Genomic DNA, 14,471 nt, shown 5'->3' with positions numbered 1-14,471 from the left:
CTTTGGATCGGCATTTTTTACGTCTTTTGGTCCAAATATATATATATATATTATATATATAAATTTATAAAAGTCTCGTATTAATTAAATTGGCAACCTTTTCTTCCACTTGGAGCTCTTTGAAGTTGATAAGGATGAATCATGCATATTTATTAGTTTATTATCCTAGCAAGTAGATTTTATTATATTTTTAATCAAATGAAAATAAAACAATGATTGATGTAATTTTTGTAAGGAGTGAGTTTTTGACTCAAACACATTTCTACAAGCATTTTGGAAAAAAAAAATTAATAATTAAACGTTTCTTTAGTGTTTTTTATGATATTATCAAACATCATGAAAATGGTAAAATATAATTTTATTTATTAAATCATGAAAAACTTGAAAAGTAATTTTAGTTAATCAAAACACCTTTTAACCGATCTAAGCTTTTTTCTATTTTATTTTCATAATCCGATAAACTAGTATATTACATTTATACAACCACTCCTTTTACGGACAAAAACATACTAGAAAAAATATTTATTTAATAATAAAAAGTCATGTAAGTGATAGCTATATTTTGCAACGTTATCTCTCCCTAATAATTTTTAAAGCGTAAACACGGTGAATACTTTATATCGATGTGGGATGTTTCCTATGAAAAAAACATATTAATTTTATACATTAAATCCCTGAAATTATTGGATCCACTAGTCAAGTTGGAGACATTTTTTAGTGATAGATTAATTAAAGAATATCAAATATCAATCACATATCGATTGGCGGCTAAACGAACTTATTAAGGACAAAGTAATTAATTAGTATATAAAGATATATAGCAGATTTAGTAATAAATAATGGGTTATGTTGTCACGTTTTCATTTGTTTTAATTTTCATTGAAAAATGGGAGAGAGTGAGAAAATTGAATGGGTTGGTGAAGGTCAAGCCACCCAAGGAAGACAAAGAGAAAGAGAGAGAGAGGCAAATGCATGGGACAGTCAATGAAGGTAGACTCCTCTCCCTCTATCATCATCATATGGGTCCTATTTTTCATTTTTAAATTATTGAGATTTTTTGGATTATTTGAGCAATTGGGAATATCTAAACTAAATCTATATGTTTTCTTTTTTGGTTTTTTTTATATAAAAGTAAAATTGATATACTTTAATGAATTTGGATCATTTATGATCAAATTTGGGCATTGTGAGTAGAACCCAATTTCCCTCAATTTCAATCATGGCCCATCTCTCTCTCCTTAGTTTAAACTTTAAAATGATTTAAAGAACTATTTACCGAAGGTTCTATTTTTATTTATTAAAAGAGAGAAAATAAGGAACAAGAAACAAGTGTAAGTGTCGAGTCAAGTTACGTGGGCATGTGAATCGAGTGGGGCATAATTATGAGAGGGATTTACTGCGGGCTATTGGATTGCTCTTAAACATTGATTGTAATTGGCACAGAATATTGGTGATTCGATTGAGGGTCAATTGTAGGGCCGAACCTACAAAGACTAGGTTTAGGCTCTTAGCACAGGTTAGCTGGCTTTACCAGAGTTAGTACTGACCTCGGAAAAATTGTACACGAGTTGATTGTGCTGATTGTAATTCAATTACAGGTGTGCACTCAGCACGTATTTCCCTTTTAAACCTAAAAGAAAAAAAAGAGAAACAAGTAACAGAAATAAAATAAATAAGAAACAGAAACATTATGAAATGAGTCCTAATTGGTATCTCTAGTGTTCAAGATTTGAATCCTCTGCTATATTTGTTTGTGATGTAATTTTTCCGTATTTCTTTGTAACAAAAACATAATCTAAATAATAAGAAAAATATATATAACATCGATAAGACAACAACATCATCTATAACATAAAAAGTTGAGTTAACAGTGGTAGATATATGTCACTGTTTGGTGTTGAAAGTGAGTATAAAAGACAAAATTTTTAAAGTTGAGACATTTTGTTTGTTTATTATTAACCTTTGACCACGTGACTAAAAATGGGAATTAAGGAAGAATTCTCGTTTTGTTAATTCTCTTCACATATTATTGCCTTTATATATATTCCCATTATTTTGCAAAGTCCTTCATTTAATTTCTTCCCATTTCTCCCTTCTTTGTTAGCGCCTATATTTTCTTCTCCAATTGCATGCTTCTCTCTCGTGATAATCTTCACATACCAAAGGTACGCATTATATGATTTTGATTTTATATGATAACATGTTAAATTACTAAAATACATGATATCATCAATCTAACCTCCCAGTTAAAATACTGTTTTAGTTCTTGTATTTTTTTGTTTTGATTTATTTTGGTCTCTATACTCTAAAGTATTTGTTTTAGTAGAGTCTATACTTCGATTTTGGTTAATTTTAGTCTTTGTGTTTTCAATTAAAGTGACCAATTTAGTCCCTATTTGCAAAACTAGAAACACTTTAATACAAAATCATGACTACATTTCACGAAGAGTATCACACAGTAAAATGAGATAAAAATAAGAATTAAGTGACCAAAATAGTCCATAGTCACTTTCTAAAAATATAAGAACTAAAATTAACAAAAAGTTGATTGGATGGTTTTGAGACTAAAGAAATCAAAAGAATATTTAAACATTTTTCAATACTAATCTGATTATTTATATCCATTATTAAGGTTAAAGAGTATTCATGTAATTCATAAATTGAAACAAAGATGTAGTTTCACTTTTTTTTTTTATTTTTTATTATGATTGAATAGGATTTGGTAATTATTGAATAGAGTCGATAAAGTGGTAGATTATAGTTAAAGTAGAAAATTACTCTTTACATATTTACAGCATTTTTATTAACATGAAAGAAAAAAGAGAGATAATCATACAAAATTGATTTATTATATATAGTATGAGAAATTAGAAAATCAAATCGAGAAGATATAAATATGACCAATTATTTTATTGTACTACTTCCCATTCTTTGTTAGGTGGTCAAATAATATTAAAAAATGAAAATAAGAAATTGATATATTAAAATAGAATCGTTATAAATATGAATATGTTTTGACAAAGTTATTAACAAAGAGATTTAGGGGTTTTCACATTTGTCCTCAAAGCCAAGTCCAAGATATTATTTTCTTATTAATAAAAAGAAAGTCTAAGATGCACATGAGGATGTATTTCAAATATTTGACTTGGTATAATTTTGAATGAACTTTGACATTTTCTATTTTATATATATGTATTAAATTAATAAAATAATAATTGACTTGATTCTGTTCACATGATCATCATACTAATTTTTGTACGAGCAAGGATCACCGTTGAGAGGTGGACATTTTTGTTGGGGGAGTAGGTTTGCAAAACTTATTCTTGTACTTATGCTTTTACACTTTTTACCTTTTTTTTTCTTCATTTGGTAAAAAAGTTTTTAAAAAAATATTATTTTTAATTAAAACCTCTATACTATAGCCTAAATGCAAATATTATCTTGGAGAATTTTAATGATTATATATAGTTTAAAAAAATATTTGTAAATATAGCTCTTTTCTAAAAACTAATTGTGGATATCAAAATTTTTTTAAAATGGGTAAAATTTTGATTAACTTAAATAATTGGAATGGGTGTGTTTTTACTTGATAATGATTTATTTACATCAATTGACAATTAACCTAAATATTTATTAACTATAATCATAACAATAATTAAGTTATATATAGATTAACATTTATGATCAATTTAACTATATTGATCTTTTTTTTTTTAAAAAAAAGTATATATTTAGCAAGGCTTATTGTTTTACTCATATTTAAATTTTACTATATTTGTAAATATCTTTCTTAACGGTTATTTTTAGAACATTTTATTCAAATTATGATAAGTTTGCAAGTTGCAAATATTTATATATCTAGTTCCATCCCCTGGGAAAACGCTTGGATCACAACCTTAAATTACCACTTATTTTAAAGTCTCAAGTTCGAATTATGTGTCGGTACCGCTGATATTTCGTAAATATCCAATATTTTAGATATTTATTTACAAAATGAAAATGATTTTTTTGGGAAATTTGAAATTTTGACCCCTCCCATAATTCACTTTGGATTTATGACCCCATTTTGAAAAAACCTAATCTATGACCCCACTCTTCCTTATTTATTAATAATTTCATAATTTTTAAATGTAAAATTACCGTAGTACCCTCATGTTTCAAAATCAACATCTCCCTCCACAAATCTCTTTACAAATCTTTATTCCCTCCACAAATTTCTCACAATAATTAATTCCAACCCTAGAAAATCTAACTTTTAAAAAAAATATCTAACTCAAATAGTAAATTAAAAGTTTAATATGGAAAAAATAAAAAAACGTACATAATTACATAATTTGGGCGAATTTAATTACAAAAAAATTTGGGACAATCTTACATTAAATGCTCAAGATTTAATTGATAACAATAGGGCCAAGAGGAGAGAAAATGAGAGAAAATGCAAAAAAAAAAAAAAAAAATCTGGAAATTGGGATCCCAGACCGGGATGGGAGGATCCCGATCCGGGTTAGAAGGATCCCGGTCCGGGATTGAACCATCCCGGACCAGGTTACTATTCGGTCCAGGATTCTACAATCCTGGTCCGGGATGGTTCAATCCCGGACCGGGATCCTCCCATCCCGGTCTGGGATCCTCCCATCCCGGTCCGAGATCCTCCCATCCCGGTCCGAGATCCCAAATTCCAGATTTTTTTTTTTTTTTGCGTTTTCCCCCTCTTAATTCCAGTTTCTTTTAGCCCTTATTGTCAATTAAATCTCGGGCATTTAATGCAATTTTGGCACGACATTTATGAAACCTTAATTTTTTTTTGTAATTAATTGCGAACAAATCTTATGAATTTATTCTTGGATCATGCAAATCTTTTTTTTTTTAATTAATTCCGAACAAATCTTATGCATTTTATTGTTGGATCATGCAAATTTTTTTTTCACCCTAATTTACTTATTTGGAGAATTTAATTTTCAAATTTTTTTTGTGTGGATTCGTTTGTTAAGTAATAAATTAATCTATATTAGATTCAAAATTAAAAAAAAATGCTAAAAAACAAGGATATTTTGATAATTTTACAAAGACAAAAAGTGGAAAGGGGTCACAAATTAGAACAGTAGGTCACAAATTAGTTTTTTTTAAAAAGGGGTCAAAAATCCAGATAAGTCATATAATGGACTAGAAACCCCAATTTTCCGATTTTTTTCTCTCACGTCTTATCGGCCAGAAAGTTACGGCCCGTTTACAACCTTTCTCGTTTCAGGTTTTTCTATTTTTAGTTTTTACTTTTTGTTTAATATAAAAACAGAAAACCAAATAACTAGTTTTAGTTTTCTATTTTTTAAACGTTAGAAAATTGAAAATGAGAAAACTCTATGTGGAGTAAGATGGCAATGGTGTGAGTGCAATGGAGGATGCTCTCTCCATTGTCCTGCTCGTGAAATTTTTTTAATCTCCCGTCTCCGTTCTTCGATTTGAGAGATGTCCTCGCAAAAAATTATCGGTTTCATAATTGTTTTTAATTATTTTTAGAATTTAAAAAATAAAAGAGTGTAATAAATATATATTAATTATTTAAAAAATAGAATCGACGATGGGTCCTGATATGCATTTTCTATTTCTGGGGCCCAACCTTGCAAAAAATTTTGTCATCCATAAAGTGAAAATATAAGTTTAGAGAAATGTAAACAAATAAATTTTAGAAAGATAAATAAAAAGATTTAAAAAAATAGTGAAACAAAAGTTAAAAAGACAAAAAAAGAAAAATTTTAAAGGAAAAAAAAGGTAAAACCAAGAGGAAAATATATTTTAAAAAAAGAAATTAGAAAGAAAGAAGAAAAATTAGAGTGGAAAAAACTTCAGAGATAAAAACAAGTTCCGAAATATAATTTTCAGAGAAAATAAATAAATATAGAGATATTTAAAAGTTATCGTGAAAACAATTGAACGAAAAATAGATTAAGAAGAGAAAGAAAAATATAAAAGACGAAATTGTAGAGGTAAAAAAGTTCGAAAAATATTAAATTTTTAGAGAGAGAAAATGAAAATGATTGGTTAGAAAAAAAAATTAAAACTTAAAAAAAATTGGAAAGAGAGAGAAAAATAATAATAAATATTAAAAATATTAAAATTTTAAAGAGATAAATAAATTTTTTTGAGAAAAATTTAGAAAGTAAAAAATTTTTGGATAAGAATGTAATTTTTTAGAGATAAATATGAAAAAGAAAATTAAAATTGGTATTAGATTTTAAAAAATGGAAATCTGTTTTTAAAAATAGCTATTTTTTTTAATTTATATAAAATTTCAAAAAACAAAAGACAGACAATTGAGGCCCTTTTGATAACCATTTCGTTTATGGTTTTTAGTTTTTGGTTTTTAGTTTTTAAAAAACGAGATTGTTTGATAACCAATTCAGTTTTCTGTTTTTTGTTTTCAAAGACTATTTTGAAATTCTATAGTTTTCAAAAAACAGGTTTTTGTTTTTAAAAATCTCATTTCTTCCTCTAATACTCAACTTTTTTTCTATATTTATTTCAAAAAACAAAATAGAAAATGCATGTTCCGACCTCATTCCCTCCCCGATTCCATTTTTTAAATAATTAATATATATTTATTACACTTTTTTATATTTAAATTCTAAAAATAATTAAAAACAATTATAAAATTGATAATTTTTCTCGAGAACATCTCTCGGGCCCAAGAACCAGGTGGAGACGGAGACTAAAAATTTGCACGAGTCCGATAATGGGGGAGAGCATCCTCACTCGCATCCACACCATCTCTACTCTATATAAAATTTTCTCTCTCTGATATGTATTTTCAATTTTCTAACTTTTTGAAAACAAAAAACTAATATGAGTATCAAATTGGCCTAAATGATTAATCAAACACCGTTTTTGAAAGAATCTTTCTTTCCGGCGATATCAAGTTTAGTTTACTTTTTCCGCCAAGTTTTTTCTTTCTTTTTTTCTCGTCTTCCCGACATCCAAGATATTTTTCCAGCATCCTTTTTCTAATTTTTGGAGGATGATTTACTGCCTTTAGGAAACTCTTAAAATTTTCGGTGACCTATTAGTTTTCCGTGACTTATCTTTTTTGGTGATACACTGTCATTCAGGCGGCTGAAAATTTCAGCGGTTTACCGATAATAAGAGTTTTCTTCAAGCGAGCTGTATTATATTTCTAGTCGATCTATGTTAGGTATATACAGTATATACTTCTAGAAATAATATTTCATTATTATTATTTTGTTTTACATGAAGTTACTTAATTATATGAAGTATATTTTTGATATATAGTGCATAAATTTTATAATGTTAAAACATACAATAATGGTATTATTTTGTAGACAGCTTATAATATTACTATAAATGATATGAAGTTACTAATATGGAGTATATTTTGAGTATGTGGTGTACATACTTTATAATAAAAGGTATGTATGATATAACTTAATAGTTTAGTATATAAGCAGAAGAATTAATGTGTTAAAATACAAATAAGCTACTAGAAAAAGGATGAGTCGTCAGAAAAGTACTTGAAATAGCCGTCAGATAGTGAAATAAAGTCACTAAAATGTTTGAGAACGTAAATCGTCGTCCTTTGCGTGAAGGTTGCAGCCATAAGAAATGAAGAATTAAATGATATTGAAACAGGTGAAATCGTGAGCTTTAGTGAAAAATGAAAACAAAATGTAGTGAATAGTTTTAAGGATTTTGATAATTAAGAGCCAAATTAACGAGAATAATGAAATTTAAACCTTCCTATATTTGTTGAATAATTTATTAAATATAAAAGTTTAATAATAAATAAAAATATTCGCCTTAAATAGGAAAATCGAGGAGAATGACCCATTTTGCAATAGGTTTCGCCCAACTTTTCAAAATATAAGATTTTTACCGTGGGTAGCCATTATGTAATTTGAGCTCATTTCATCTCACTTTACCTTACCCTTTTTGGACTAATGAGCCACCATGATGGTTTTCCCTCTCCCTCTCTTTGAAAATTTCATGTTCTTCTCTCTCCCTCTCTTTGAAAATTTCATGTTCTTCTCTCTCCCTCTCTCCTCTCCTGTTTTTCAATATCAATTCCTTGCAAAAAAATTTCTTCCACTCTTTTGTAGGTGACAAGCGACAGTTCGAGTTCGAGGTAGTGGCGATCCTTTGCTTGTGGCTATTCTACCTAGTGGTGTCTTCACCCACGATCGACTTCGCCCTCTCGGCTACAGACCAAAGTTAAACCACACTCATATCTATCTCGTTCAAACTAGTTAGGATGAGAGAGAAAATTCCTTACCTGTATTTGTTGAGAAATTGACAGTCCCCTTCTACAAAAAATATCCAACACAACCAAGAATATGCAAATAGGAAGAAAAATAGTAAAACACAAGTAAATGATAGAAGAATTTATACTGGTTCACAACTAAGGATTACGTCCAATCTTCCAATCAAATGTGGTAATTCACTAATAATTTTATGATTGGATACAATAAGACTCCTAAAAAATATTCCCTAGAGGTCCCAACAAAAGCCCTCTAACTTTTAAGTATTTTCAGGAACATGAATAAAAACTCACAATAATCAAGATACAAATACCAATAATGTCGATCTTGATCTGCCCCAAAGTCTTTACCAATCCCGAGCCGCCCCCACAAATTGCTGCCAAAAACTCCAAAATCAGCTTCTCAAACTTGGCTGCTCCTCACGGCTACACCATAATAACACACATATATATATGTGCTAAAACTAGGGTAACAAATAATGTTGGGCCTTCATGGCCCAATAGCTTTCTTTCCTCTTTTTATTTATTTATTTATTTATTTTTATTTTGTATGCACAACCCCAACCATCTCCCATTTGACACAAAATAACAATTTCGCCTCCCATTACATCGTGTCTCATCAGTATTTTTCTTCTAGAAGGTGAGGAGAAATAGAGAGGGTGAACGAGAAATAGAGTTAGCAAGAGAAAGTGGGAGAGTGAGGAAGGAGAGCGCGAGAAACAGTAAGAGAAAGTGAGAGAGCGGGGAGCAAAAGCGAGAAACAGTAAGAAAAAGTGGGAAAGCTGGGAGCAAGAGCAAGAAGTGACGAGAGAGCGAGAAGTACGGAGAGAGCGAGAACGAGTGGTAGCAAGAAAGCGGAAGAGAGCGAGAACGAGAAAAGATCCCGACGGTGAATTTTCTTTTTTATTTTAATTATTTTATTATTATTTTTATTTCCACGACATGGTAGCCACTTATCAATATACTTCTTTTAAAAATTAAAGAATTTAAAAATAAAATACTTTTTAAATTTAAACATCATTCCTAACTAAAATTACCAATATTAAGAGATGGATTGAGATCTATTTGTTTTTTTTTTTTTTGATTGGATTGGTTCTTTTAGTCTCTTCCCCAAATTTCGTTTCTTTGTATAGAATTGATTTTTAATACAACGATATGTAATGGAATTTAATTTAACCTTCTAATTTATCATATATTAAAAGTTAAATCCAATCGGATCCCTTTTTAAGGATGATATTAAAAGGAATTTTGTTCCTGCATCTTTGATTTTTCCTTTATCCTCTTCGTTGTGCGATTTCATTCGAGGAGTTGCTCTTCTTCTTTTTTTGAACTTTTAAAATTTTAATTCAATTGCGGGAATTTTGAATGGGATATATGGTACCTTTTATTTTCAGTTTTCACCAATAATTCCGCCTGTAGGGGAAAGATGGCGCCGACGAGGTTCGCCGGAAGGGAGAAGTGCAAAGGGGAGAGGAAGGTTAAATCACCCCGACACTTAGTTTTTATAGCAATTTTAGGGTATGTTATATGTTGTTTCAACACGCCAACAACCCGGTTCAGACGAGAATAAAGAAGACAAATAGAATCTAATTCATATTCATACTAACACAAGAGCGAAACCAATATAAAGATGATTTCTTCGTAATTAAGAAGGCGTTTTCAACGCGGGTTTATTCTTATTTAATTCGAAACGTTTGCAACTCAATCCCTTGCTTTGCTCCATAGTAAATGGTCTTTTCCTATAAATTATTTTATGGTGAAAATCACACTTTTAGATCACGTTTAGGAAGAAAATCGCTTCCATTTCAAAATGGTGATATTTTACAACGGTGAAGAAATGACTTCAAGAAAATTAAAAATAATAAATATTAAAATAACTTTTTATTAAAATTTTTACAAAACTATTTATAATTAAATCACTCTCGCTAAAATCACTGGTTCATAAATCACTCACAAAGTACATGTTTTTAATATACGTGACCACCTTGACCTCTGGAGCTGGCAACATCGGAATTAGTAGAAAATGAATAGAGCCTACTTAGATCACGTCGTTCTGTGTCTAACTTAGCTTTAATAGACGATAGATCATATGTGGATTGATAGTCAGAATTACTGCCGACCGGAACAATTCGCTTCCTAACTCTCTCCCTTCTCCACTTGAGCTTCCTCATTCAATGCTTTACCAACTCTACTCCCAAATAAATGAATAGTGTTCCCATAATCCCACCCACCATTGCTAGTATCACATTGGGAAGCCAATGTGTCCTATAATCTTGAGGTAAAGTGAGCCACGTGGCTGACGTGAAAGTTGTCGCCATGAACGCTAGAGACACCCACAACAGTTTATGAGTAATCTTAAGAAGCCGCAACAGTAGTCTTTTTTTGAAAGGGATTATGCTCACTAAAAGAATCATAATACATAGAGATGTACCCATTGCGATGCTGTTGCTTGTGATAAATATCTTGTAACCTTTTGTTTTGGCAAATATTGCTTTTCCAATCAGTGGTCCATCTTGGTGAACCCCACCAGGGGGGTTTATGCTTGCAGAAAACGTAATTGTAGCAATTAAAGCTGCAACTAAAGTAACTGTGTTTCTTGCATTTTGCAGTGCCTCCTTATGCATATCGTGTTGCTTTTCCCTTCGAGAACGGTAGGTATCCATTTTGCTGATTAGCACTTCCCGCCGCTTTTGGCTAAGATGCTTTTGCCTCTCCAAGTTGTACGGAACCATAGACCAATTTTTGTTCTCTTCTTGATCAGCTTGTTTGTCGTTAGCATGGATAACATTATTGCTCCCCAAATTTTCATTGTCAATCTTCTGCAAACCATCCTCCTCGAACAAATTTGAATCCAAAGAATGAACCCATTCCTCAATCAATTCCCCCTTTTCGCTATTTGGAATAGTCGAATCCATCAATTCTATTTCTCTCTTTCCGCCAGCGTTCTTTAACATGTCTTCAAGAATTGGGAAACTAAAAGGACACCTACTAGCAGCAAAGAGCATGTCAAGGGGTGTCAGCCCTTCCGTGTTCCGACAATTTATCGGCATTCTCATTTTATTGATCAAGTATTTTACAAACTGCAACATTTTATTCAAAAATGCCAAATTAAAACCACGTCAGAAAGTACATATTAGAAATTAGACTCAGTATAAATAATAGCAGAGAAAGGTGAGGATTTTTGTAACCTTTACTTGTGCACACTGTACTGCAACATGTAAAACAGTATTCCCATGGCGGTCAACAGAATGGATGAATGATTCATCTTCATTGAAGAGTTGAGCGCAGTGGAAAAAAGTATTGAAGTGGTTATACTGAATGGTGAGATGAAGAATTGGGTCTCCATGTTGCGTACGATCCCCAAACAAGAAACGACTATGCTGCTCAAATAGTTGAAGAATGTGGGTGTGTCCGTTGATGGCAACCAAGTGCAAGGGCGTATACCCAGAGTTTGTGTATTTGCGAGGCATTCCATCACCACGATTCAACAGAAACCTTACTACGTCCAAATGGCCGTTTAAACAAGCCCTGTGCAGACCAGATAAGCCATCCTCGTCCACCATTGCACCCACTGAGAACTTTCTTGATATTTCTTTAACCACGCCTGCACCAAACCATCACCTTTTACTAAATTTGCTGCACTTTAACAACAAAAGAGCCTAAAACAACATGCCCCAGCCCATGTTTTAATCTCTAAGAAATTTTTTATTCTACATTCACTGAGATGTGGATGACAAAATGTTAAAATGTAATTACAATAGTTAATAGAAAACCTTGTTTATATCATAATGAGGACTAAATCAGCCACACCAAAATTTAACTCCTACCCCTCGCATGCTCCCAAGATAGGAGTCAACATCTAAAAATAAACAAATAAATTACAAAAATAAAATAAAATTTGTAAACTCAATTTCTTGGAATCGAGTAGGCTGCGTGCGATTTTCTATGTGGAAATCGTGTAGAACGCAGTCTATTGCTATATGATGTGACAGTTATTTTGACTTTGACTAAATCTACACACTTTTTTTTTTTGTTAATTTTAAAACCTACCTCAATTTTAAAATTTCTTATTTAATTTATATTTCTTTTGATTTTATTTTCAAATCTACATTATTTTTTTAATTTGTCTTTTAAATAGCATTATTTTTTAAATTCACCCAAAAAATTTCCTTAAATTAATTTTCTCATTTTTTTTTTAAGTTTCAATATTACCTTTCAACTGGTGTATATAAAAATATGAACAACCGACTTGATAGGTGTTTATAAAAATATGAACAATTGACTTAATAAAATCTAAAACAACTTGACAAATTCTTTATTGACGGAGAGTTCATTCTTCCTTCTCTTGAAACTATTTGACATTTCTGTAGCCAGGTCGAAATGTTGGATTCTCGGTTGATGTGCTAAGGCATCAATACTAGACTAGTGGCATTACGACGTCTCTCGCCGGAATACGGACGAAGATGTTGAAGAGTTTCAACAGAAGAGAGGGAAGGAAGGAGAATACACATTTTCAAAGTTTCAATAATTTTTCTAGAAATCGAAAAGTAGAAGAGATGAAACTTTAGCACTTGTCTCGGAGGTAAGTTTTGCTGAATCCCTCGTAAGAAAGCATATGATGATTGGTTAAATTACAAGGTTGAGGCTTGAATTTGGAGGGTTGTTTTCAACAAATCTTGATTAGATTACAACAAACGTCTTACAGATTATATATCTACTAGACACAAAAATATGAAAAGTTGTTTATAAATTTATTACCTAGGAATCCTTGAGAGGCAGCCTCAAGAAAAGCAGCTGCAACTTCCAAGTCGGAGTGGTGGATCTGGCGCTGATTCAAAAGGATTTTGACAACTTTCACGTGACACATGGTGCAGGCCTCGAACAACAGACTCTCATTTTGATGAGAACTCGCCAATAGATTCGTCTCCAGAAGCAGCATTAAGATTTGGGCTTCTCCCTCCCTACAAGCTTCGTGGAATGGAGTCTCCTGCTTCAGATTCTCCACCGCCGCAGCTTCCGGCCACACCCTCAGGATCTCCTTCACAAACTTGACGTGGCCGTGCCTCACCGCCAAGTGCAGCGCCGTGTCCCCGGTCCCTTTTGATCTCTGCTTCAAAATTTCAGCATTCTCGCCCACCAACTTCATGAAACACCTTTCCTGGTTCCATGTCACTGCCTGGAAAAGCCTTGGATCCATTCTTCTCTTTTTTTCTCCGGTTCCGGCGCAGTCAGAACTTTGAACTTGAACAAATTTATGCTGGGAGAGTGGGAGTGGGAGTGGGCTTTTATTGTTATTTTCCATCAGTAATTATACGCGTCTTACAAGTCAAACCACGAGGCTGAATACATAACCAATATTGCTGGTTCTTGTTTTACATAATCTTCTATTTCTATTTCATATGCCAGTCTTTCTTGGTGTTTGCGCGATCCTCTCTCCCTCCCACGGTCAACAACCCACGCGCTCCTGATCATGATTTTGCTTTAAAAAATTATGTTTGTTTTTTTAGGGTTTCCTTTTTAAAAATACTTGGTGTTACCAAGTAGGGGTGAACATTAGAAGAGGCAAAACCTACCTGGCCAATCGAAACCGATCGAAATAGGGTCCGTCGGTCGATTTTGAAGGTATATGGTCGGTCGGTTTGGGATTTTGAGAGATGGACAGTCGGTCGGTTGGCCCAAAAAAATCCCTTAAAACGGACCGACCAACCGATATGTTAAAAACAAAAATTATATTATATATATATATATAATATTATAATAGAATTAGGGTTAGTTTTTTTTCCGACCAGCCGCCTCCCCACTCATTTCTTTTCATTTTTAACTTTTCCACTCTCTCTCCCTAGTCTCTCTCTCCCCACATCCCTTCACTCCCAACCGGCAACTGCCACGCTGCCGCCGAATCCCCCCACTCTCCCTCTCCTCAGTTGCAGCGCCCTCGCCACCGTGACGTCCCGTCGCCCATCGTCCAACGGTCAATTATTTCTCTTCTATTCTCTCTCTTTTCTCTTCTTCTCTCTTCTGAATTTCTACTTTCTTTTCATTTCATACCCAACAGGCTCGTGATTCTGTGACGCTTCGTCGCCCGTTGCGACCCAAGCCATGCAGCGACCTAGTCCCACAGCGGTTTTGGCGAAAGAATGGCAAAAAAAAAAAAAAGAAATAAGACTGTTCAGTAGTTCACATACTGATTTTAAAAAAAAGTCGG

General features: G+C 32.1%; 2 protein-coding genes across 2 annotated transcripts; both read right to left on the bottom strand.

The window, feature by feature from the left end:
* Positions 1–10,437: 10,437 nt before the first annotated feature.
* LOC148209469 (uncharacterized) lies at positions 10,438–11,316 on the bottom strand. The gene is made up of 2 exons (XM_088127996.1): positions 10,698–11,316; positions 10,438–10,589 (listed from the first exon to the last, which is right to left on the bottom strand). The coding sequence occupies exons 1-2, from the start codon at positions 11,314–11,316 to the stop codon at positions 10,438–10,440; spliced, it is 771 nt and encodes a 256-aa protein (XP_087984122.1).
* Positions 11,177–13,521, bottom strand: LOC111021110 (uncharacterized). Its single transcript, XM_088127991.1, has 2 exons — positions 13,025–13,521; positions 11,177–11,870 (listed from the first exon to the last, which is right to left on the bottom strand). Exons 1-2 carry the CDS (start codon positions 13,461–13,463, stop codon positions 11,413–11,415), a joined length of 897 nt encoding a protein of 298 aa, XP_087984117.1. The 5' UTR covers positions 13,464–13,521; the 3' UTR covers positions 11,177–11,412.
* Between the last annotated feature and the right edge of the window lie 950 nt (positions 13,522–14,471).

The sequence above is a fragment of the Momordica charantia genome (genome assembly GCF_013281855.1).
Source record: "Momordica charantia cultivar OHB3-1 chromosome 8 unlocalized genomic scaffold, Mcharantia_2.0 BLBB01000008.1, whole genome shotgun sequence".
Taxonomy (NCBI): Eukaryota; Viridiplantae; Streptophyta; class Magnoliopsida; order Cucurbitales; family Cucurbitaceae; genus Momordica; species Momordica charantia.
The sequence above is the reverse complement of the archived record's forward strand: the minus strand, read 5'-3'. Positions and strand labels throughout refer to the sequence as shown.